The sequence below is a fragment of the Wolffia australiana genome, chromosome 14 (assembly GCF_029677425.1).
Source record: "Wolffia australiana isolate 7733 chromosome 14, ASM2967742v1".
Lineage (NCBI taxonomy): Eukaryota > Viridiplantae > Streptophyta > Magnoliopsida > Alismatales > Araceae > Wolffia > Wolffia australiana.
The window spans coordinates 7,488,141-7,514,394 of NC_135848.1; the positions used below are offsets into that span (position 1 = coordinate 7,488,141).

The following is a 26,254-nucleotide window of genomic DNA, read 5'->3' on the forward strand; positions in this document are numbered from 1 at the left end:
TCCTCGGCACATCGAATCTTCTCCTTCTCTTCAACAAGCCCCGTTCTACCTCCACCATCATCGTTATGCTGTTCTGATTGCATCGGGCATGGAGAGGGGTGTTGGGGGAGGGGAAAAGAAGTTGAAGGCCCCTGAACAATTCTGGCCTGGGTGAATTTCGTTTAGGGCCTTCCCCTATTTATACTAAGTGGGTATTTTTCATAAAAACCCCCAAACCTTGAGTATATCTTCCAACGTCCAAAAGACCATTTACTTGTGACCCTCTAGGCCCATGTATCAATCTAGTTAATGACTCCAGTGGCCCAATAACCTTTATTAGCCTTCCAAATTAATTAAGTATATCATCATATAGATTAATTAACGTCGGATTGATTTAACCCAATCAATAGGTCGAGACTCCGACACGTCGGGTGCCAAGCTACACCTCGTGTCCTAGAAGATACAAAGGAGTGTGTATCGACTCACTTCATGGAACATGTTCGTCATCGATTATCGTGTATATATAGTCCCTCATCCACTTGACACTCCTTGGACGACTTAGGGTATGGTCAACTGTCAAACCCTAATCGGTCATCCGAGTTAGTACTGATGCATTCGGAAATCATCGGAGAACTCTTCTCCGATATTTCACTGCCTTGGCCAAGGACTTCGTTGCATCGTCTTCCTTGAGCTGTCACACCTTATATGCCGAGGGTGGACGATCCCATCTTGACCACTCAATCGCCTCCGTGTACTTCTTGATGCACCCGAACTAAGACCGTTTAGAATCCCATGATTAGAGACTCGTTGGCCATAGCCAAAGTACAACCGTCTGCAAGACGTCTTTGGTGTCTCAAGTCTAAGGACCACTTACACAACCGTGACGTGAGTCAACCTGATTGACATTTCGGTATAATACCATTCATGGATTCGTACGGATCAATTCAGTGAACTTTTTCCACTAAAGAGCACCCACTATCTATCATTAGTGTCGCCACACTTACGGCTACGGGACGGGCCATACTCATCATATGAGTGAGGCTAGATAATGTTATTCTATCCAGATACTTCGATGTCCTTCTCGCGTATCCTTCGAACAAGAATGTTTAGAACACATGCTTAAAGACTAGTGATCTCTGTATTACGATCTCATCATAATTCACTAAGTCTGATCATGTATTCATGGACTTCATTATACGCATCACACGTGCACTATAATGAATATGTTCTATTAATGAATATGGAACGAGGTGTGAAATGTGTGATTGGCTTGCCGGCCACATATATTTCCATAATAAACACTATAAAAATCTTGACTGATAGTATAGAGTGAAAATAAAAAACTTCCTTGTATTGCAAACTGAACGCGGTGGGCCTCAATGGGCGTTTGTGGGCGCTGCTACGCTCTAGCTCCACCCTAGCTGGCCGCACAAAATCAAAAAAATTTATTTCTTTATTTTCTTCTTATTATTATACAGATATATTATTTTTTGTTATATATTTTTCTCCTTTATTTCTTTCTTCAATTTTGACTTCTTCCTTACAAAAGCATACATTGGCATACTATAGGGAGCATTAATCTCATTAGTAAATTATAATGTTTTAAACATATTTTACTAAGAAATACTTGCACTTGTAAAATATGTAAAAAATACATTAAAATGCATTTTTTTGTCACTTTCTCTATTTAGTGCATGAGAGGAATATTTATGTAAAGTTGAAGATAATACACATAAAATTACCCAAATATGAATTTAAAATCTGTAAGATTGTGTGCCATATTTTGGGTTTATCGCTTGGGCGCTGCTGCACCTTGGCTCAGTCCTCTCTGCCCACACACACGCACACACACATTTATATATATATATATATATATATATATATATATATATATATATATATATATATATATATATATATATTCCTCTATTTACCTTATTTTATTTGTTTCTTCAACTTTGACTTCTTCCCTACAAAAGCATGAATTGACAAAGTAGAGGGAGCATTAATCTTATCAAAATTAACATTGTTTTTAACACGTTTTTTACTAAGAAAAGCTTTGACTTGTAAAATATGTGAAGTTATATTAAAATGCATTGTCTTATAAATTGCTCCATTTAGTTCATAAGATGAAAATTCATGTAAATATGAAGGCAATACACTTAAATGATCCCAAAATGAGTTTAAAATGTGTATAATTGCATACCACATTTCAGGTTCATTATTATTTTTAATCTATTGACTGGTCAACAATGACAGCACTGAACCACTTGTCAACACATTGGCAAATCTAGTATACATGTGACGCATGTGTTTGTAAGTGGCACCTTGTGTTGACATTTAATTGGCAGAATGGATGAACATGTGCATATGGTGACATGGACTAATGCGGTGCCACATCAGATGATCTTATTAATCAATGATTTGATTTGTTCTTTTTTTCCAATGCGACATGGCACGCTATGAGCCGTTGATCAAGGAGGAAATTTCAGAGCCGTTGATCAAGGAGGAAATGCACTAGCCGCAATGTGATGGCAATTGTAAGGATGAGGAGAGAGAAATAGATTAAATCATGGGCCAAGAACTGTTCAACTTGAAGACATGATATCTAAGTACCAACAGGCCGGTTGAGCTGAAATTGTACGGTTGGATCTATGAGAAGAACCCTTATTCTGTGTAAAAATCCTTTGAACTTGCTTCCTTTGTTAAGAGGATGATTCAAAGAGAGTGAGGTTTTGAAGATCCATCAAGTGTTCCTTAATATCCTTGGTGCTTGGATAAGATCAATAGTGAAGAAGAGAGGCTTGTTTGCATCGGAAAGTCACCATGGTCTTGGCATAACATAAGGAACTATGGTAAGTATTCTTGCCTTGCATTGTTTCATCTCCAACACATCTTAAGTTAGACCAATTATGCTTCTTTTTCCCATTTAATTTCACCATCATCACAATGCCTCATCCTATCAGGCCATCATCATCATCTCAGTCTCCATCTCACATTGCCATCTCACCTTCTCTAAATATTAATCCTTAATTTACACATTGCTTCACTTTATTATCTTATTCATTTTCTTTTCACCTCATCACTTCTTGACGCCTTACTTCATCTTACTCTCTCACTTGCATTGTTCACCCCCCCCCCATTATACACCACTCAAAGTAATATTCATCTCATTCTTATTAAATACTTATTATCATCCTATCAACTCATCATTCCCTCAAACTAGTGTCCCATATTTTATATGTATTCCCTCTTACCCTACTTGCATCATCATTAAAGTAGTGTTCAATCCCTAATCTCATGTCCTTATGGAGATGTCCTGCACACATCACCTACTAGCTAAATATACCTGCACGAGTATCAATATTACGTAAATTTATTGGTTAAACCCTAATTTCAATATATATCATCATGAATGAATGACATCCCTAATGCGTCAAATATCCTATTTCATCTTCAGAAGCCACATTCATGTTCTAGTATCATCATTACATTGTCCTGATCACATGAGAAGGGAAAGAAAGGTTGGGCCGAGAGGAATTATTTCTGTTTGAATTTCATTCATGGTTTTCCCCTATTTATACTAAGTGATAATTTTTTCAAAAAACCCCTAAACTTAAGGTATTTTTTTTAGATGAAAAAGACTGTTTGCTTGTGACCCTCTAGGGCCACGTATTAGTCTACTCAGTGAGTCAAAATGTCTTATAATATTTGTTTCCCTACCAAATTATTTAAATATATCACCATTTACATTACTTAATCAATGATCAATTAAACCCAGGTGATACGTTGAATTTCTAGCTCATGGGGTGCCAAGATACACCATGTGCTCTAGAAGATACAAAGTAGTGTGTATCTATTCCCTCATGGAACACTTCTATCATCAGTTATTGTGTACATATAGTCCCTCATTCCCTTGGCGCATCTAGGATGACTTGACATATGGTTGCCTTTCAAACCTTAATCAGTCATCAGTGTTAGTATCACTGCATTTGAAAATTATCAGAGAACCCATCTTCTATATTTTACTACCAAGTCATGGACTTTATTGCATCATCTTCCTATATCTGTCTCCTCTTATATTGAGGGCAAACAATCCCATCTTGACTATTCAATCATCTTTGTGAATTTTTTGCTATATCCAACCAAAACTATTTTCAATTACATGACTAGAAACTCATACTTCATTGTCAAAGTACAATTGTCAATTTACAAGACGTCTTTGGTATCTCAATTCTAAGGATTAATTACACAAGTGTAACATGAATCAACTTGATTTGTAGTTTGGTATAACATGATTTAGGGATTCATACGAAGTAAATCAGTGAACAAATTGTATTGTTGGATTTCTTTTCTTTGATTGAAGTATATAAAAGTATTTTCAATGAAACAAAACCTAAAATCAATTCCAAATTGATCTCTAAAACATGACACATATTGTGTGTACCTTGTGGGGAACTCCATCTTTGACTGATTTTTTGGAGATAATTATGAAGTCGTTTACATATTTCACCCAAGAAGCATCAACATGATCAAGGTCTATTAGATCTCCACTTCTTCTCCAAGTCTTCACTAAGCTCATGTAGAGCTTCTCACCATGAAGACACTCTTATTTGTTGAATGTAAAATGATATAGAAGAAAGGGGTTCACCCCGCTCTGGTTGGCCTGGGTGCCCAAAATGGGTGCCCCTCCTTTATGTATACTTTACTTCAATTTTTCATAAATATCATTGAAGTATATCTTCCAGCATCCTTTTAGCCTTATGCATGTGACCCCCTAGGCCCATATATTGTTATACTTAATAACTTTAAGGTCCAATCACATTTTATTGACCAACCTTATTAATGACTTATGTATGATTAATAATCAAACACTAACCTGTCATTCAGTTAGTACTGATGTGTACCGAGGATCATTGGAGAATGCATTCTCCAATCTCCTCACTACCCTTGCTAGGGATATATCTCCATCATCTTCCTGCAGTAAATATCCTCCTATACCGAGGCAATTCAATGAAATCTTTCTACAAATAGAACCCATCATCCAGTCTTCGTGTCTCCCCACTAATGACGACATGATCACTTACACTAAACATATAAGTAGGATCTAATAGTGCTATTATATCCAAATAACTCAATGTCCACCTGGACTATCCATCAAATTAGAATATTCGGAATACATGTTTAAATATTAGCGATTAATACATTATGATATCATCATACTTCACTAGGTCATTACAGGTAATCATGGACTTCATTATCAACATCACACATAATAATAATGAATGAATGTTTCAAGCAATGAACTTAAAATAAGACATGTGTATAGTTCTAGAGGCCTTGATTTGGATGAAGAATTCAAAATGATTCGCAACAAAAGATGTAAATGAAATCACAACGACATCAATAAAATATGAATCAAATTACCTGGGCACAAATCCCAACCGTATTTCCTTCGATCCTCGAATGAGTCATGTGGAGATGCTCATGTGTGCAGCCTCTAGAGGTATCCTCATGGTATGACACGTCGAGTCTCCTCCTTTGCATTGACAAGCTCCATTCACTCTTTGTCATGGTCGTTACGTCACCCCAATCACATCAAGAGTGGAGTGGAGATGTAGTCAAAAGGGAGAAGAAGGGGAAGGCCCCATCACAATTCTAGCATGAATAAATTTTGTTTAGAGTCTTCCCCTAATTATACTAAGTGGGTATTTTTTATAAAAACCTCCAAATTTTAAGTATATCTTCTAAAATCCAAAGAATATTTGTGTGTAGCCCTCTAAGCCCAATAATTTTTTTTGGAATTCAAAATTAATTAATTGTATCGTCATATGGATTACTTAATGACAAATCAATGTGAACCAAACGGTAGGTTGAATCTCTATCTTGTGGGTTGCCAAGCTATACCTCGTACTCTTGAAGATACAAATGAGTGTGTATCAACTCGCTCATAGAACCTGTTCGTCATCAGTAACTGTGTATTTATAGTCCTGTATCCACATGACGCTTCAAGGACGACTTAGGGTGTGGTCAACTGTCAAACCCTGATAGGTTATCCTAGTTAGTACTGATGTGCTTAGAAGTCATCAGAGAATCCTTCTCCGATATTTCACTGCCTTGGCCAAGGACTTCATCACATTGTCTTCCTTGAGATGTCACCTCTTTAATCGAGGCTGTACAATCCCATCTTGACCACTCAATTCTTTTGTGAACTTCTTGGTGAACCCGAACTAAGAATATTTAGAATCCCATCATACGTCATAATCAAAGTACGATTGTTCGTCCATAAGAGGTCTTTGGTGTCTCAGGCCTATGGACCTAATTGGCAGTTTGATATAATATCATCCAATGATTTTTACGAATCAATTCTGTCAACTTTATCCACTAAAGAGCACCCATTATCTATCCTTAGAGTCTCCATATTAATGGCTACGTGACTGGCCATACTCATCATATGAGTAAGGCTAGATAGCGATATTCTATCTAGATACCACGATACCCATCTTGAGAATCCTTTGAATTGATATATTTAGAACGCATGCTTGAAGACTAGTAATCTTAGTATTGAAATCCCATCATAATTCTCTACGTTTGATCATGTAATTATGGACTTCATTATTAGCATCACACGTGCACTATAATGAATGTTCTATTAATGAAGATGGAAAGATATACAGAATGTATGATTGGAATGCCACGTACATATATTTCCATCAACATAGTGGTGTGATTGATTTGACAGCCACATAATATCCATAATTGGTTTTTGTATACATATAACCCTTTGTTCGTGTGAGACACATGGATGACTTGGGGGTATATCAACCATAAAAAAACTAATTCATTGTTTAATTGGTCTAAGTCCCTACGACGATCATTGGAGAAAATCTTCTCTAGCATCTCCCCAACCTTCAAGATGGAATAATGCATCTTCTTCCTCGAGTCAATCAACTCCTATATTGAGGGGAGAAATCCCCATCTTGATCACTCAATCACCTTTGTGTTCTTATTTCTATATCCTAAATAAGACTAATTTGAATCTTGTGATCAGGTCAAAGCATAGTTATCTTGCACAAGATCTCCTTCGTGTCTTAAGTCATAGGACCATATGCAAGATTCTTACATAAATCAACCTGATTGACATGAATCAATTGATAAAAATCTTTTTTCTAAATTTGACCCGCCTTTTGTCTCACAGAACCTGCCATATTTATTGTATAAGTAACATCGTATAATGTTATTATTTTCAAATAGTCCAATGTTTGTTTTGAAATTCAATCAAATATGAATATAATGATAATTGTATTTTCATTTCATATTAATACAAGTCCTTACATGAATTCATGGATTTCATTGTAAATGTCGTAAGGGAATTATAGTGAAAATTTGTGATTTCAGCCAACTTAAATATAACATTGAAGTGTGATTGGCTTGACGACCACATAAGATCCATGAATTATTTTAAGTAGTGATTTTTTTAAAAAGCGATAGGTATTATTTTAAGGTGATCTATCCCACATACCAAATATGTACAAATGTGTCAGAACATTAAGTTGAATGACTTTGGCACAAACAGCGCTCGAATGCATGCAAGGAGTTAAGGGCATTCACATCTAATGACTTTTAAAGGCATTAATGTACTAAACTAAAGTATGAAAACTACATTTATTGAATCTATTTTTAAATATAATCTCTATTCAATATCTATAAACTAGTGAATGTATATATGCCATTTTCACCTAAATTAGAGCGCTTTCTTTCCACTATCTTTTGATTCTTTATAGAAGTTATAACAACCGCTTCAACTCATCATACATCATATCATACTTTTTAAGCACACCAGTTTTGCAAAATATATTGAATCTATTTCATTCATTAAAATTCATTAACTATATATATGCTATTCAATTTTTACTTATTTAATTTTTTTAAAAAATCTATGACATTTTAATGTCCTAAAGTTTTAATCACAAGGTAAATGTATTCAACTCCACAATGTTTAAACAATTATAGAACTGTCGTCCTCAATATTTTTAATATTAGAATCAATTTTGGAATTTCTAGTAAATTCATCAAACTCATTTAAATATTAATTAATACCAAGATCTTAAAAAGTAATTACAGAGTAATTGTGCCATCCAAAAAGCACATTTTGGACTTTAAACTTATAAATTTAATGTGGATAAATACGGTTTTCTGCATTGTACGATGCGTTCCTCTATAGAACTGCCACACTCACCACCCAAGGTTCAGAAATTCACCCGTGATCAGATCTCAGCTTCTCCCTATAGATGAATGATTATGTAGACATCTATTTTGTCATGTCAATAATCATTAGCTATCAAAAAAGTATAATCTGGGTTTTCCCCATCGTACCACTCTACGTACGACCCCATCGGGCCGGCAGTCGTACGTTCTCAACGAAGAGCCGCCCCTCTTTGAGCGGTGGAGGAGAAGCCAGACTTGTGGCCCAAGAAAAAAGCCGCGTCTACTACTCCCGCGGAACACCCCCGACGGAGGAACTATCCATGGTGGGTCCCACCAGTTGCAGGCGCAATGAAGCGGCGCTTAAACTGATCCGCGGGTACAATAGAAGCCAACGGCTCCCTCCCGAGTTCGTTATAAAAACGCAGAGAGAGGCGGGCAGAGATGGTAGAGAGAAGAATAATGGCAGCGCTGGCCAGGCGCTTCGGCGTGGCGGTGATCGCCAGAGGAGGTCAGGAGCAAGCGGCGGCCATGGCGGCCGTTCGATTGCTGCGGTTTCAGGCGGCGAGCACGCTGTCGAGCTCGGCGGCGGTCGCCGGGGGCGAAGGGGAGGAGACGAAGAAGATGGAGGAGACGCAGGAGCAGAAGGCGGTGGCGAGTTATTGGGGCGTTCCTCCGTCCAAGTTCACCAAGGAGGACGGCACCTCCTGGCGCTGGGCCTGTTTTCGCGTTCGTCGCCCTCTCCGCGCTCTTTGATCCGCGGATTATCGTGTTCTTAGGCTTTTGATTTTGATTTGATCTTTGGTGGTTGTTTTTGGCAGCCGTGGGAGACCTACGAGCCGGATCTGTCGATTGATCTGACGAAGCACCACACTCCGAAATCGATCCTTGACAAAACAGCGTACTGGACCGTGAAGGCGATGCGGTGGCCGACCGATCTCTTCTTCCAGGTCTAAATCTTGAATCTTCTTCATCGTCTTCCTCTTCTTTCTCTCCATAATTTTTCTTATCATTCATGCTTAGTATTATCATGATATTATTCTCCTCAATTTCTTTTTTTAAAACATTATTATTACAATTTGTTCATCGTCATCATCATCATCATTTTCATTCGTTCTCATTATTACCTTCATATTTTTCTCATCGATATGTTTTTTCCCCCAACATCACCTTATTTTTTTCTCAACACCGTCATCAACACGACCATGATCATTATTTTTGCTCAACGTCATCATCTATCCTTTTTTCTCACCATCATCATCATCATCTATCTTCATCTCCTCTTGTTATATCATAATTAACATTTATCCTCACGATTATCATCAGATTTTATTATTTATCAGTCCAATTTTTTTCTCATCAGAATCATCATCATCATCATCTATCATTATCTCCATTTATATCGTATCATTATTATCATTTATCCTCATGATTATCATCATATTTTATTATCAATATATTTTTTTCTCATCATAATCATAATCATCGTCGTCATCATTATCATCATCTATCTTTATCTCCATGTGTGTCGTATCATCGTTATCATGTATCCTCACGATTATCATCATAAATTATTATCAATAAATTTTTTTTCTCATCATCAGCATCATCTATCTTTATCTCCATGTGTATCGTATCATTGCTATCATGTATCCTCACGATTATCAACGTATTTTACTGTCAATATATTTTTTTTCTCATCGTAACCATTATCAGCACCATCTATCTTTATCTCCATGGGTATCGCATCATTGTTATCATGTATCCTCTCGATTATCATCATATTTTATTGTCAATATATATTTTTTCTCATCATAACCATCATCAGCATCATCTATCTTTATCTCCATTTGTATCGTATCATTGTTTTTTTTTTCTTTTTTGAAGGAATGTATCGTATCATTTTTATCATGTATCCTCACGATTATCATCGTATTTTATTGTAAATACATTTTTTTCTCATCGTAACCATCATCAGCATCATCTATCTTTATCTCCATGTGTCTCGCATCATTGTTATCATGTATCCTCTCGATTAGCATCATATTTTATTGTCAATATATATTTTTTCTCGTCATAACCATCATCAGCAATATCTATCTTTATCTCCATGTATATCGTATCATTGTCATCATGTATCCTCACGATTATAATCATATTTTATTCTCAATATATATATTTTTCTCATCTTAATGATCACCATCATCATCATCATCATTAGCTATCTTTATCTCCATATGTATCGTATCATCATAATCATCATCTGTTTCGTATCTTTACCCTCACGATTATCACCATATTTTATTATTAAGAAAACAAAATATTTTCTTATCAATATAATTTCTTTCTCATCATAAACATCATTATCATCATCTATCTTTATCTCCATGTGTATCGTATCATCGTTATCATTTATCCTCAGGATTATCACCCTATTTTCTCATTAATATAATTTATTTCTCATCATCGTCGTCGTCATCATCTTCCTTTTTTTCTCATCATCAGCATCATCTACCTTTATCTCCATCCGTACCGCATCATCGTTATCACTTATCCTTACGACTATCATATTTTCTCATCGAAATCATCATCATCATCTGTCTATCGTCAACTCCGTCTGCGTCGTTAACAATTTATCACCATAGGTATCATAGTCATCGAAATCATGATAATCATGAGAATCCTGACCAGCAAGATGCGCGCGTCATCTGTATCGTATCATCATAATCATCATCTGTATCGTATCTTTAGCCTCACGATTATGATCATATTTTCTTATCAATATACTTTTTTTCTCATCAAAATCATCATCATCATCTCTCTATCGTCAACTCCAGCTGCGTCGTTAACAAGTTATCATCATAGGCATCATCATCATCGAAATCATGATAATCATGAGAATCCTGACCATCACGATGCGCACATCATATGTATCGTACCATTTTTTTGAAGGAACCCATCTGTATCGTATCATCATAATCATCATTTGTATCGTATCTTTAGCCTCACGATTATGATCATATTTTCTTATCAATATACTTTTTTCTCATCAAAATCGTCATCATCATCATCTATTTATCGTCAACTCCGTCTGCCTCGTTAACAAGTTATCACCATAGGCATCATAATCATCGAAATCATGATAATCATGAGAATCCTGAACATCACGATGTGCGCATCATCTGTATCGTACTATTGTTTTGAAAGAACCCATCTGTATCGTACCATCATAATCATCATCTGTGTCGTATCTTTAGCCTCACGATTATCCTATCAATATACTTTTTTTCTCATCAAAATCATCATCATCATCATCTAACGATCGTCGACTCTGTTATCATCATAGGCATCATAATGATCGAAATCATGATAATCATTGCAGAGGAGGTACGGATGCCGGGCGATGATGCTGGAGACGGTGGCGGCGGTGCCGGGGATGGTGGGGGGGCTGCTGCTGCATTTGAAGTCGCTGAGGCGGTTCGAGCAGAGCGGGGGATGGATAAAGGCGCTGCTGGAGGAGGCCGAGAACGAGAGAATGCATCTGATGACGTTCATGGAGGTGGCGCAGCCGCGCTGGTACGAGCGCGCGCTCGTGCTGGCCGTGCAGGGCGTCTTCTTCAACGCCTACTTCCTCGGCTACATCGTCTCCCCCAAATTCGCGCACCGGGTCGTCGGTTATTTAGAGGAGGAGGCCATCCACTCCTACACCGAGTTTCTCAAGGAGATCGACCGCGGCACCATCGCCAACGTCCCCGCCCCCGCCATCGCGCTCGACTACTGGCGCCTCCCGCCGGGCTCCACGCTCCGCGACGTCGTCGTCGTCGTCCGCGCCGACGAAGCCCACCATCGCGACGTCAACCACTTTGCCTCGGTACGCCAATCTTCTTCTTCTTCTCCCTCTCCCTCTATCTTCTTCTCCATTCTTCTAGCTCTTCTTCTTCTTCCTGTTCTTCTACGAGAGTTTTCCTCTTTCTCGAGCTTCAGCTTCAGCTTCTTCTTATTTTAGTTTACCGGATTCTTTGGAGATCTATACTTTTTTCGAGTCTTCTAACATTATTTCTCAAATTTATAGCTTCTTCTTCTTCTTCGCCTAGATTTCGTAGATTCGTTGTCGCGTCTTGTTCTTGTTCTTGCCTAGACCCTGTTGTTTTGGATTCTTTTAGCTCTTTTTCTTCGTGTTCGTCCGGATTCTTCTTTCTTCTTCTTCTTCCTGTTCGAGTTTTCCTGATTTTCTTCACTCTTTCTCGAGCTTCGGCTTCGGCTTCTTCTTATTTTACCGGAGTCTTTGGAAATCTATACTTTTTTCGATTCCTCTACATTATATCTCAAATTTATAGCTTCTTCTTCTTCTTCGCCTAGATTTTTTAGTTTCTTTTCGATTCGTCTAGCTCTTTTACTTCGCGTTCGGCCGGATTCTTCTTTCTTTCTTTCTTCTTCTTCTTCTTCCTGTTCTTCTACAAGAGTTTTCCTGATTTTCTACATTCTTCTCCAGTCTTCATCTTGTTCTTCTTTTACCGGATTCTTTAGAAATCTAGAGTATCTTCGAGTCTTCTACATTATTTCTCAAACTTATAGCTTCTTCTTCTTTTACCAGATTCTGTGGAATCTAAACGCCTATCGAGTCGTCTACATTATTTCTCAAATTTAAAGCTTCTTCTTCGTTTAGATTTTCTAGATTGTTTGTCGCGTCTTGTTCTTCTTGTTCTTCCTTATCCTCTCTTTTTCTTCGTCGTCGTCCGGATTCTTCTTCTTTCTACCTGTTCTTCAACAAGAGTCTTCTTCACTTTATACGTTCTTTCTCGAGTCTTCAGCTTCTTGTTCTTCTTTTACCAGATTCCATGGAAATCTAAACTCTTATGGAGTCTTCTACAATATTTCTCTGATTTATAGCTTCTTCTAGTATCTCTACATTCTTTCTCGTTTCTTGTTCACTTCTACCAGATATAGACTCTAGAATCTTCTCGATTCTTCTACAAGGGTCTTCTTGATGTTCTACATTATTCTCTCGTCTTTGTTCTTCTTTTACTAGACTATTATCCAGTTTTCGACATTATTTCTCAAATTTCTATGTTCCTTCTCTTTTGTTATTATTATGATTACTAATATAGCGGGGGGCTTTGGCAGGATATCCACTGCCAGGGCCGCGAGCTCAAGGAGGCCCCGGCGCCGATCGGGTACCACTAGCCGGCCATGGTTTCGACCAGATCAAAATCCTCTCATGTAACAATTACAAATCACTCATGACATGATATGATATGATGATGATGATAATCGATTGAGCTTACTTGCCCCAGCGGGAGAGGATGAGAAGGGCGACGACGGAGAGACAGGCCCCGGCGACGGCGGCGGCGGCGAGAGCGAAGGCCTGGATCTGGCGGCGGAGCTTGAGCCGCCGCTGGAATCTCTTCAAGAGCTCGTCGACGGCGGGCGCGAGCGCCGCCGCCCCCGCCACGCGGAACGGGCGGGTGACGTTGTTGCCGGTCCACATGAGCACGACGATGCCGAGCAGCGCGCGGAGGTTGGCGGCGGGGTTGCGGCCCGTGCTCTTCTCGTAGCCCAGGAAGGCGAGCGTGAAGAAGCTCGTGTAGGTCACTCCGTCGAATATGCCGTAGGCCAGCACCGCGGCCAGCCCCAGCTTGGCTAGCTTGGCGCGTATTCCCTCCTCCTGGTCTTGGGCGCCGTCGCCCTGGCGGGGGAGAGTGGGTTTAATTAATTAAGAGTGAGAGAGAGGATGAAGGGGGGCGGGTGTGGGCGTACCGGCGGGGTGGCGTCGGCGGTGGCGCGCGCGGGGGAGCGGCGGCGCCGGCGGGGGACGGCGGCGGTGGCGGCGCGCCGGGGCGGGGAGAGAAGGGCGAGGCTGGTGGGAAGGGTCTTCGCGCCGCTAAAGAGAGGGGTCTGCCGTCGGTGTGGGTTCGCCGTCGCCGCCGCCGATGCCGCCGCCGTTGACATCCTCGTCGAGATCAGAGAGCGCGTAGAGAGAGAGAGGGGGGAGGATTGACCTTCTTGAGTTTGGTTTCGGGTCTCTCGATTATTTTTATTTTTAAAAACTTCTTAATGGATTTTTTTTGGGGTATACATCTAGTGCACGGTTTTTTATTTTTTTTAAAAACTCCTATCCTAGGGCCCAATTTTTTAGAGGCTTGCCCTGATGATTCCCTCCAGAGTTTGTCCTGTCCCAAATATTTTTGTTCCGTTAGAAAATCATCCCGAAAGACAATTTTGTTTTGTTTGATGTTCAGGATGAAGCAGTGCCTACACAAACCATGCATCACCATTAGACATGGTTTGTTCTGTTCTGTGCGTTTTAAACGAACGAAAAATTCGCACAAAAAAACATCACATGGCCTTGTTCTTCGTTCTGTTCTTTTTCTTCAAAAAAATGAACAAAATTCGCACATTCGCACAAAACTAGAACAAAATTCGCACAAAACGAACAAAAGAACCTCACATGGGTATGTGCAATGTTCTGTTCGAATTTGTTTTTGTTCTGTTCGGAAAACCTAACAGAACGAACAATTCACAAAATTCACACAAAAAGTACAGAATGACCATGTCTAATCACCATCAAGGCATCCTTATCGAATGAATGGAGAAAGAGAGAAATAAGATCAAGGGGTGCCTGGATCTAGTTGGCTCTGCACCTAAAATGGGTATCCCACAAGTTATACTTATTTGGAACTTTTCATATAAGTCATTATTAATAAATTTCATCATCCGTCGTCTTATGTAGGTGACCCTCTAGTACCATATATCACTCTTGTTAATAATTTTAAAGGCTCATGAACATATCAATATATATTTTTAATTCATGATAGATGGATTAAATCCAATCAATATGTTAATTTTCCAGGGGTTGCCAAGCTGCAGCTCACGTTATAGAAGATACAAAGTAGTATTTGATCTCTTGCGTGGAAACTTAACCGTCATCAATTTTCTTATATTTATAATTTTTCTTTCGTGTGAGACTCCAAATGACTTAGATTACAATTGTCCATCAAACCCTGATATGTCATTCCATTAATACTGACGATTAATGGATCATTGGAGAACATTGTCTCCAATATCCCTACTACCCTAGGCATGTATTTGATGCTTCTTCTTCCTCGAGTCAATTGCATCTTATACGAAGGTGAATGAACCTATCTTGATCATATAATCACCAATGTATTTGTTCTTATGTCTGAGCCAAGACAAGCTTGAATCCCATTTTTAGGGACTCCTATGTATGAGGTAAAATAGCATTAAGGGATTAATTTAGATCACTTCAGTCAACTCTTTCTCTAAATAGCACCCACCATCTGTCCTTAGTGTCTCAATACTTATAGCCACATGAACAACCATAATTATCATAAAAGTAGGATCATATAGTGATTTATATCCATATAACTCGGTATTCATCTTGAATATGCAACGATAACTGTATTATGATATCATCATAATTCACTAAGTCCTGCATATATTTGGGGACTCTATCATAAACATCACATGAGTAATAAGGGATAAATATTTATTTCAATCAACTAAAATAAACAATAGAAGTGTGATTGGTTTGATGACCAAATAATATCCATCATAATGGAGATCATTGAAGAACATCTTCTCCTTCATCTCATCTACCTCAGCCAATTAATTTAATGCATTATCTTCCTTGAGTCAAATATCCTCTTATTCGGTGGTAGAGGATATCATCTTGACCATTATGTCATCTTCATGTACTTCTTGCTTCTTATGAGATATGACTAATTTGAATTCTATGATTAGGGACTCATCGGTCATTGCCAAAATATAGCAATCTGCACATGAGATGTATTCAGTGTCTCAAGTCTTTGGAGTCCTTATACGCTTGTGATATGAATCAACTTGATCAACATTTAGATCGAATACCATTCATAGATTCATATTGATCAAATTAGTGAAATATTTCCCGTAAGAGAACCCATCATATGCCCTTATTGTCTATATAATAATGGCTAGACAATCATCCATTCTTATAATACACATATGATCGGTTAGTGATTTTCCTTCTATACAGTTTTGATTATTATTTGGAGTATCCTTTGAATGGGAGTATTGGAATACATGTATAAAATACCGGTAATTAATGTATTATGAACTCAGCTTGATTCACTAAGCCTTTGCATGCATTTAAAGACTTCATTGTAAACATCACACAAGAATCACAGTGAAAAGATATTTATGATAATGAACATAATCACAACTAAGTAGTACGTTTAGCTTGATGACCATGTAACATCCATAGGCTTTTAGATGTGAGAATTCTAAAGTGGAAAATAACAACTACCAACACACGAACAAGATTTAATAGGCTTACTTCAGGCTTGTTTTCATTCCATTTGTTTAACTACATGCGAGTGATTATGTTGTGCCTTGAGTGAGGGGAAAAGAGGGAGAGGTTGCAAATGCTAGAGCCGTGCATTTTCCCCCTCTCCGTCATATAGATTGGGTGATGGTGGTCTGATCACATATGTAGTTATATAAGTATGAGGTAGACCACATGTGAAGTATTATAGGCAGTAATATAGGTTTTTATCTCTCTCTCTTTATACATCCCTACTATCATACTAATCAGCTAATAATATTTATTTAATAACTCATTCTTGTCAATTTCCTAATAAAAAATTACATCCCCATATATTCTTATTGCCATCTTATTATCTTATCACATGTCTAAACTACTATGTTTTTTGAAGGAAGGTGATGATGATCACAGGACAAGTTTACGCCACAGATTATAGTATGAACCCTCCAAATACAATTCTCTATGTGTTTCATTCAGGATGATGATGCCGATGATGATTTTGTACTAAGCTAAGGTGATGACGAGTATGACAAAGATGACTATATCATCATACATATCCTAGCAACAGAAGGTGGGATGATGATGAATTTTTCATCGTCTGCCATCCCTAATCCATCATCATACATATCGTCCTATCGATCATCATCCTATTTTAGTTCAAACGATGATGTTAATATGAATTCATCATCATCATCATCATCATAATCATCTGGCAGCAAAGGAATAGAGAGTTTCATTTAGAGTGTAAAAGCTATAATGTATAACATAAGTTGAGATGAACAGAGAGCTACATGGATGGAATGGCAAAAGGGGCAATAGTCATACTCTAAACTTTTAAGCTATATATATATATAGATATGACTTATCAAAAATGTCATTCATAAGGCCCTCCGAAGAAAGAGTTGTTCACACCTGCTCGGCCCCAAACTTCTCCTGCTCGAAGAGCTGAGATCGGAGCGCCGGCACGAGAGGAAGAGTATTTCCGGTCAGATTTCGAGACTGCTCTACCAAATTTGAGTAGCTGCGATCATGGTGGCTGCGGTGGACGAGATCCAGCTGAACCGTTTGGAGATTCAAGTGGACAACGGCGGCGGAGGGGCGTGGGAGTATCTCTGTCTAACGAGAAAGCTCAAGGTCCGGCGTTCTGATAAGGTTTTGAAGTTCGGTTTGACGATCTTGAATGATTCCAGGGCCCGATCTAAACTCGGGGACGAAGGTATTTCTCATCGAATTTCAAATGTTTTGGTTTCGTGATCCAAATTCCGTTTCTTTTTTGAGAAGGAGGCTACGGAGAGGCTCTTTTGCCTTAAATTAGGTGATACAGAGAGGAAATATCTCAATTCTTTCATGGATTGTGTAATCCGAAGGGGAAATGGGTTCTTTATTCCACTCTACTCATATTTCCATTTTCGTTTTGATTGGAGATTTTTTTGGCTCTATTTCTACTTTTTTTATCGGAACCTCAGTGCACGTTTTATAGCTTCATTTAACATTTTTCCGGTGTTCTAGAATGGACACTATATGAGCAGGTGTCTGTCGCTGCGATGGACTGTCAGCGGCTGGACATTGCAAAGGTTTTCTCGCTATCTTGATTTAATTTAATCATAGGATTAAATTGGTTCCTATTTTTGGCATCTTCGTTGTATTTGGTTTACCCACCGTGATCGTAGTAAGATTAATCTAATGTTGAGTTATTTTTTCATTCTTTTCTAATCTCTTTGGGCAATATTTTTCCAATTTCTGTTAAGATTACTTTTCAAAAAGCTGTCTCCTGAAATCATGAGTATATAATAGTTTACTAGTGTTCCTAAGATAGAAATTCAATGTTCTCTTATTTGAATGCTAGAATTAAAAGGGACTGTATTTCAGGACTGTATATCAAAACTTTCAAAAAGATTTCGGGAGAGCACTCGCGTTGGTAAGTGGACTCCCACCCCGTGCTGTATATCTTTCATTTGTCCATCTTCTCCCGTCCACCAGTAATTGATTCATCTGGGACTAATCATCCATTGAATAAGCAAATTTCAACTGATAACAGCAACCAAATAATACAATATTCAATCGCAAAACATCATGAGTAGGGGTAGCCGAAACAGATGATCAGGACAGGAGAACGATGACAAGCCATCATCATCCCAATGATATGCTGTCATTGTTCTAAATAGGATGACGTTGTCAATGATGAGATTGTCATTATCGTCATCATTGTAACCTAGTTATTGATGATGGTAAATACTTGCCATACAGACGAATGATGATTGGGGTGAAGGATATATTTTCCCTCTAAATGCCTCTCCCTCTATCACAACTCTCTGAGATGGCAAGCAGATGATGATGAGTTGCCATTGTCCTCGTCATCATCCAGTTGCCATCATCATCATCATCATTCGTACCCATGTATGGATGTTGATTAACACTTATTATTGCTATCGCCATCCAGATGCTGACGAATAACGGGGACTACTACAATGATGATTGGATGAAAAATATAGTTTAAATGCTTTATTTCCCTCTAAATTTTACCTGATCTCTATAATCTCAATTCTCTCAGATGGCAAGGTGATGATGACAAATTTGTCGTCTTATGACATCTAATAATTTTCAGTCTCCCTATATTCCTACACTAGTATCAGCACACTAGAGTACCGGATCCCATTAGAACTCCGAAGTTAAGCGTGCTTGGGCGAGATCAGTACCAGGATGGGTGACCACCTGGGAAGTCCTCGTTGGTGACCACAGCATGGGCATGTGATCATAGCTCAAAATTTCAAAAAAAAAAAAAATCCCTATGTCATATTCTCAGAGATAATCATGATGTGCCCAAAGGAGAAATCATAATGCAGATCTTAAATTAGCAAACCCGTGATTTTTTGGTATTAATTCAGTCAGATACTGCTTGCATCCTAATGTGTCCAAGCCAATGTGATCATAGCTCAAAATTTCAAAAAAATAATATTCCTATGTCATATTCTCAGAGATCATCATGATGTGCCCAAGGGAGAAATCATAATGCAGATCTTAAATTAGCAAACCCGTGATTTTTTGGTATAAATTCAGTCAGATACTGCTTGCATCCTAATGTGTCCAAGCCAATGTGCAGCGCGGTTGGATGCAATGCTATTAGAGGCCCAAGGGAGCTGGACCGGAGCAGAGAGAGCCTATGCATTGCTCCTCGAGAAAAACCCAATCGATCAAGTACTGTTTGAAAAATACCATTTTAATCATTTTCGCATCTCTTTTACTATCAGTGGAAAAAAGTGAGCTAACACACAAGTTGCAGGCAATTCTAAAGAGGAAGGCGGCCATGGCCAAGGCTCAAGGAAACATCTCAGCTGCAGTGGAATGCCTCAACAAATACTTGGAGACGTAGAAAACTGAATTATTTTTTGACCACTTCTACTCATTTTTAATTATTCTGATCATTTTGTTATCGTTTTCCAGATTCATGGCAGATTATGATGCCTGGAGAGAACTCGCAGAGATTTATGTCTCACAGCAAATGTAAGAAAACTAAATCCCTGCTGTTTTCTTATTTTATCTCGCAGGTTTTATGTCTAACATGAACGAATCAATCAGGTACAAGCAAGCTGCCTTCTGCTACGAGGAACTGATCTTATCCCAACCGGCTGCTCCTCTCTATCACTTGGCTTATGCCGATGTGAGTTAAACAATCCCTCCTGCCTTTTGCCACTTTAAGAGAATTATGGGTATCAAAAAAAGACGAAAAAGGTACATAATTATGATTTTTAACCGAGAAGGTGCTCTACACTATGGGAGGCCTTGAGAATCTCCAGACGGCGAAGAAATACTACGCGTCTGCCATCGAACTGACTGGAGGCAAGAATACGCGAGCCCTTTTTGGTGTCTGCATGGTGGGCCCCCACATACTCTTGTCAATAATCAGGTCAACGGTCAACGCTCAAAGTATGATATTTCGGGAGAGTTTTGTGTGCAGTGCGCATTTGCCATTAGCCAATTAGTCAAGGGGAGGAGCGGGAAGGAGCAGGAGAGCGTTAACTTGCAGTCCCTGGCAGCAGAAACTCTTCTCAAGGATTACAAGTTGAGGGCTCCGGGCAAGGTGGCTCTTCTTACAGCCACGCTCAGGAGCATGAAGCTCATCTCCTGAGCGATGATTATTCGGTAATTTTTTGTTTTGTTTTTAGACTATTTTATGGTCAAATTTTCTCAGGATAAATAAGCTGATTGGGACAGGGTTTTACAGAGCTAGAGCATAAAATCATCGGCAATAAATAACTTGCTCACAACATAAGGGCTTTTACTCTGTTCATGAGCCTTGGCAACTTTTTTATTCTCAAATTTTAACTAATCTCCTGAGTGATAATTATTCGGTAATTTTTTGTTTTGTTTTTGACTATTTTATGGCCAATTTTTCTCAGGATAAATAAGCTGGTTGGGAAGGGTTTTACAGAGCTATAGCATAAAATCATCGTCAATAAATAACTTTTTCACAACATGAGGGCTTTTACTTAGTTCATGAGCCTTGACAACTTATTCTCATATTTAAACGATTTTTGTGTCAAATTTTCTGAGGAGCATGAAGCTTATCTCCGGAGACGTTGATTATGTGGTCAAATTTTTTTTTGGTTTTGACTATTTTATGGACAATTTTTCTCAGGATAAATAAGTAGTTGGGGAAGGGTTTCCAAAGCTAGTGCTTGAAATTTTCGTCAATAAATAACTTATTCACAACATGAGGGATTTTACTCTCTTCATGAGCGTTTTTATTCACATATTTAAACGAGTTTCGTTTCAAATTTTCTTCGGAGCATGAAGTTTATTTCCTGAGCGTTGATTATTTTATGGTCAATCTTATTATATATAAAATAATTATTAATCAATGTTTTATTCACAAAAATGGGTTTTCACTCGGTTCGAGAGCATTGAAAACTTTTTTATTATCATATTTTGACTAGTTTTATGCTAAATGTTCTTGGGAGCTTGAAGCTTATCTCCTGTGAGCTGATTATTCGTTTTTTTGGTTTTAGGACTATTTCATCGTAGCCATCATCATACTGACTCCCACTCTATCTCATTTATGTCCGAACCCATTCCACAGTGTGTTAAAACACATGGAAGGAAAAACTATATTCTGAAAGTTTATCTTTATTTTTCTCCCTAGCATTTCTCCCATCCTTTCTCCATTGGCTCTCTCTTCTCCAGCTCAGTGATATCCCTCTCTCTAACATGTATTTTACTTCTCTCATACCACAATTATTCATCCTCATCGCCTCTCCACCCTCTCATTCCTCATCAACTGAAAGCATGCGAGATCATTCATAAGCTTCTTTGCAGCTTATATTTTCCTTGGTATCACATAAGAATTATGAGGGCAGCGAAAAAAAAGGGTTAGACACATTAACCCAAGTCAAACGATCACAGAAGCCTGGAACTCAATGTGGAGTAAACTTAAATTATTTAATAGCATCGGTAAACCTTTTGGAGCTCCTTGACCAGCTTTTGGAGTGAAGTAGAATGGTGTGCTTGCTTTTTTTTGTTCTACCTCCAGTAGTCCTCAAAATTTGTCAATAATATAATGCATGGAACTAACTGCAGAGTAGGCTATAGTTATTAAAGAATATGGGTACATATTTTAGAGTTCTTAAGTTCAAAATTTGGTGTGCACTAGGGCACAGCACGACCCTGATGGGAGGTATGGGACATGATGGGATGGATGACAATTCGTGACAGACTAGGCTAAAGTTGTAACGAATATGGGTACATATTTTATAGTTCTTAAGTTCAAAGTTTGGTGTGCACTAGGGCACAGCACGACCCTGATGGGAGGTATGGGACATGATGGGATGGATAACAATTCATGACAGACTAGGCTAAAGTTGGTAAAGAATATGGGTACATATTTTATAGTTCTTAAGTTCAAAATTTGGTGCACACTAGGGCACAGCACGACCTGTATGGGAGGTATGGGACATGATGGGATGGATGACAATTCGTGACAGACTAGGCTAAAGTTATTAAAGAATATGGGTACATATTTTCGAGTTTTTAAGTTCAAAATTTGGTGTGCACTAGGGCACAGCACGACCTGGATGGGAGGTTTGGGACATGATGGGATGGATGACAATTCGTGGCAGACAAAACTGTGACATATAGCTTGTCCAATCTCCCTTCCCATCATATATCCCTGGGTTTTGAGAAAATCCATTACAATTAGAAGTCATGTGACTTGGGCCCTCATGTACCTTCATCCCGTCACAGAACAGCATCCCCATCATGGGGGGCGCAAGTGCACACCAAATTTTCTTTTTATCTTTTTACAGGTGACTCTCACTCTTTTTAGTGTCTCTCTGATTCTCTCTTTCTTAAGCTCTATTTCTCTCTCTAGCTCTCTTTCTCTTTCGGTCACTCTCTCTTGGTCTCTCTCAGTTTCTCTCTGTGTCTCTTTCTCTTTCGGTCTCTCTCTCTTATCGTCTCTCTCTCTCTCTGAATCTCTTTCTCTCTAGGTCACTCTCTCTGGGTTTCTCTTTCTCTCTCTCTCTCACGATCTCTTTCTCTCTCGGTCACTCTCTCTTGGTCTCTCTTTCTCTCTCTCTCTCTCTCTCTCTCTCGCGATCTCTTTCTCTCCCGGTCACTCTCTCTTGGTCTCTCTTTCTTTCTTTCTCTCTATCTCTCTCTTGATCTCTTTCTCTCTCGGTCACTCTCTCCTGGTCTCTCTCTCTATCTCTCTCTTGATCTCTTTCTCTCTCGGTCACTCTCTCTTGGTCTCTCTCTCTATCTCTCTCTTGATCTCTTTCTCTCTCAGTCACTCTCCCTTGGTCTCTCTCTCTCTCTCTCTCTCTCTCTCTCGATCTCTTTCTCTCTCGGTCACTCTCTCTCTCTCTCTCTTGCTCTCTTTCTCTCTCGGTCACTCTCTCTCAATCTCTCCCTCTCTCTCTCTCTCTCGGTCACTCTCTCTTGGTCTCTCTTTCTCTCTCCCTCTCTCTCTCGATCTCTTTCTCTCTCGGTCACTCTCTCTTGGTCTCTCTTTCTCTCTCCCTCTCTCTCTCTCTCTCTCTCTCTCTCTCTCTCTCTCTCTCTCTCTCTCTCTCTCTCTCTCTCTCTCTCTCTCTCTCTCTCTCTCTCTTTCCCTCTCGGTCACTCTTTCTTGGTCTCTCTTTCTCTCTCTCTCTCTCTCTCTCTCTCTCTTTCCCTCTCGGTCACTCTCTCTTGGTCTCTCTTTCTCTCTCTCTCTCTATCTTGGTCTCTCTTTCTTTCTCTCTCTCTCTCTCTCTCGGTCACTCTCTCTTGGTCTCTCTTTCTCTCTCTTTCTATCTTGGTCTCTCTTTCTTTCTCTCTCTCTCTCTCTCGGTCACTCTCTCTTGGTCTCTCTTTCTCTCTCTCTCAATCTCTTTCTCTCTTGATCTATCGTTCTCTCTCATGGCCTTCTAAAACCTCAGCTGTCACGCCTCTGTCACTGTGACAAATGACATGACAGACGGTGTTTGCCACTCCTAGTGTGCAATATTTCAACTAAAATTGATCTTTTGGCATGAGCTATGCAGGGTGGGGAAGAAAATTAATTAAATGCATCAACACATGATGGATGACCACAGAATCATAAAACTGAATGCAAAAAAAGAAAAGATATTGACAAATATAGAGACACCTTTTTGAGTTCATTTATTAGCACTCGGAGTGAAGTAGAGCCTATGGAATTGGACATCTGGCATGAACTCTCAGGGGTGGTGAACCAAAACAACAAAAAACACATTAATGTAGAGGATACTAACCTTGTTGAAGAATATAGATGCACTTTATAACATTCCTTAACTCAGGAAGTTGTTGTGCATGCCAGAGATTGACAATCACATAACCATGAAACGGAATGAAACTAATAGAGAACAAAGGTACACCTCTTAAATTTCCAAAGAAACCACACTTGATATGTGGTTTCTTTCGAATTTGTTGATGATCTCTTGCAACGCACAAGGCAATGTACTAACAGTGACACTAATACCGAGCTGTCCCTAGTTAGCAGTGAATGAAGCAGTGCATAAAAACTCAATAAGATCAACGAGTGAGACATAGATGGTTTTCAGATGATTGCAGTGGAGATGACTAATGATATTTATAACGGTACAATCCGCAAGCTGTGATAAAAATCTAAAGAGAAAATCAGAAGCCAATATATTATTTGCGTGTCAGGCAGAAGCCAAAGACAATGTTAAGGTGCTACGGAGCCTGGCACATCAAATAGCCATTGGAATCAAACCTTTGGCATGCATCAAAGATTTATATTTAGATTAAAATCATTTAAAAATATAAAAAAACTTATTATAGCTCCTTAAATCAGCATTTGGAGAGGTGTGTATCCCTTGGAAAATAAGCCTTGGCATTCATTATGTAAGGTTGAACAAGAAAAACAGCCAAGAATATAACCTCAACCTTTGGAATCACGTATATCTCCTGCAATAGAACCGTTGGCGTGCATTATGAGTGATGCTAACAAAAAACTAAAACATGAATCCAATATCGGAAAATAGAATAATGTATGCACTAAATCTAGAGTAGACAAAGTTATTTAAGCATAGAGGTACACCTTTAATAACTCCTTAACTCAGCTTTTTGAGTGAAGTGTGTACCCTGGGAACTTGGACTCAGCGTTCACTATGTAGGGATGCAGAAGAAAGATAGCTTAATGCATCATCCCAAGATGGATGATCACAAAGAATGGAATTGCATGTAAAGTAGGCTAAAATTATTAAAGAAGACAATGGATGAAAGTGAAACGAATAGCGACGTGTTACTAGTTAACATAGTATGTAGTAGGGTGAACTAATATAAACAAGAACAATGAGGAATGCATGCTAGGTTTTGGTTTACTATAGAGGAGAAGACAAATTGTTGAAAGTGGTACCATCTGCATCATGTAATCTATCTCTAACCAGAAAATCAGAAGCCAATGATCATTATTAGATCAGGGCCAAGGAAAATATAATGTCAAGATCTATAGAGAAAGTTGCATCAGATGGACCTTATGAGATATAAGTGCGATGGAGTATCAGATGCATCTTTTCTTGATGGGCTATAGTGCAGAAGAGAAGAAATGAAGTCAGCTCAACATGGTATATCAAGCGTAGGCAAACATTTTTCTAGTATATATGTATGCATATTGAATTCCTTAATTTGGCATTTAGAGCAAAGTAGATCCCCTAGAGTTAAACCACTAGCATGCACCATGAGAGATGCTGAACAAAAATGTGAACACATTAACCTTGGCATGCATTATGCTCATGTGAAGAAGATGAACAATTAGATATGGACGATCCCAAAATCAGTCAACTAAGTCCAAAGAAGGCAAAATTATTTAAAAATATGGGTTCATCTTTGTAATGGAAATATATATGGCCAGAAAGCCAATCACTCATTCTGATGGGGGACCATCTAGCTTTGAAGGCCCGGTCTCAACCAGTTCATTGAGCGAGGGCTGATGCGCGAGATCCGGCCTTCAAAGTACTTGGCCTCGTTAACGGGCCCTGGAGGTTTGACATTATCTTTCGCTTATTTTCATTGCTTTGTAGGCCTTGTACACGGGCTGCGTATGTGTTTGTGTTTGTTCGTTCGCACGTACTTGGGCGGCTGTACAGACCTACTTGTTTGTGCGTGTGTGAGCCCATGTTTGGGCATGTTTGCGAGCCTCTCTCCTATTAGGGAGCCCCTAGGACCCTTTATTTGGGCCTTTTCCCCTTTATTTCTAAGGGGGAAGGCCCATATTTACCCCCCTATAAGAGG

At 38.9% G+C, this 26,254-nt stretch overlaps 3 protein-coding genes and 1 pseudogene across 6 annotated transcripts; 3 read left to right on the forward strand and 1 right to left on the reverse strand.

Annotated features, from left to right (window-relative positions):
* Positions 1-8,621: 8,621 nt before the first annotated feature.
* Positions 8,622-14,257, forward strand: LOC144711646 (ubiquinol oxidase 2, mitochondrial-like). 2 transcript variants are annotated; one of them, XM_078585641.1, is made up of 5 exons: positions 8,622-8,913; positions 9,006-9,134; positions 11,567-12,055; positions 13,309-13,404; positions 13,479-14,257. In XM_078585641.1, the coding sequence occupies exons 1-4, from the start codon at positions 8,629-8,631 to the stop codon at positions 13,366-13,368; spliced, it is 963 nt and encodes a 320-aa protein (XP_078441767.1). In that variant the 5' UTR covers positions 8,622-8,628; the 3' UTR covers positions 13,369-13,404; positions 13,479-14,257. The 2 variants fall into 2 exon arrangements, with proteins under 2 accessions (XP_078441767.1, XP_078441766.1); XM_078585640.1 differs by lacking the exon at positions 13,479-14,257 and having other exon boundaries at positions 13,309-13,468.
* Positions 13,379-14,133, reverse strand: LOC144711647 (uncharacterized). Its single transcript, XM_078585642.1, has 2 exons — positions 13,942-14,133; positions 13,379-13,870 (listed from the first exon to the last, which is right to left on the reverse strand). The coding sequence occupies exons 1-2, from the start codon at positions 14,131-14,133 to the stop codon at positions 13,466-13,468; spliced, it is 597 nt and encodes a 198-aa protein (XP_078441768.1). The 3' UTR covers positions 13,379-13,465.
* A 3,126-nt stretch (positions 14,258-17,383) lies between the features above and the next one.
* Positions 17,384-21,641, forward strand: LOC144712187 (Protein prenylyltransferase superfamily protein). 3 transcript variants are annotated; one of them, XM_078586389.1, is made up of 10 exons: positions 17,384-17,720; positions 18,014-18,078; positions 18,374-18,422; positions 19,605-19,699; positions 19,785-19,870; positions 19,946-20,005; positions 20,081-20,162; positions 20,263-20,376; positions 20,460-20,644; positions 21,511-21,641. In XM_078586389.1, the coding sequence occupies exons 1-9, from the start codon at positions 17,534-17,536 to the stop codon at positions 20,628-20,630; spliced, it is 909 nt and encodes a 302-aa protein (XP_078442515.1). In that variant the 5' UTR covers positions 17,384-17,533; the 3' UTR covers positions 20,631-20,644; positions 21,511-21,641. The 3 variants fall into 3 exon arrangements, with proteins under 3 accessions (XP_078442515.1, XP_078442514.1, XP_078442513.1); XM_078586388.1 differs by lacking the exon at positions 21,511-21,641 and adding an exon at positions 20,902-21,172; XM_078586387.1 differs by lacking the exon at positions 21,511-21,641 and having other exon boundaries at positions 20,460-20,725.
* Positions 19,126-19,237, forward strand: LOC144712528 (5S ribosomal RNA; annotated as a pseudogene).
* Positions 21,642-26,254: the final 4,613 nt, after the last annotated feature.

Coding starts and splice junctions, on each gene's coding strand:
- LOC144712187 (XM_078586389.1), top strand. CDS start 17,534: ATGGTGGCTGCGGTGGACGAGATCCAGCTGAACCGTTTGGAGATTCAA. Junction 17,721..18,013: donor ATCTAAACTCGGGGACGAAG/GTATTTCTCATC, acceptor CCGGTGTTCTAG/AATGGACACTATATGAGCAG. Junction 20,377..20,459: donor CCCTTTTTGGTGTCTGCATG/GTGGGCCCCCAC, acceptor TTTTGTGTGCAG/TGCGCATTTGCCATTAGCCA.
- LOC144711646 (XM_078585641.1), top strand. CDS start 8,629: ATGGTAGAGAGAAGAATAATGGCAGCGCTGGCCAGGCGCTTCGGCGTG. Junction 8,914..9,005: donor GGCGCTGGGCCTGTTTTCGC/GTTCGTCGCCCT, acceptor TGTTTTTGGCAG/CCGTGGGAGACCTACGAGCC. Junction 9,135..11,566: donor CGACCGATCTCTTCTTCCAG/GTCTAAATCTTG, acceptor TAATCATTGCAG/AGGAGGTACGGATGCCGGGC.
- LOC144711647 (XM_078585642.1), bottom strand. CDS start 14,133: ATGTCAACGGCGGCGGCATCGGCGGCGGCGACGGCGAACCCACACCGA. Junction 13,871..13,941: donor CCGCCGACGCCACCCCGCCG/GTACGCCCACAC, acceptor CTCCCCCGCCAG/GGCGACGGCGCCCAAGACCA.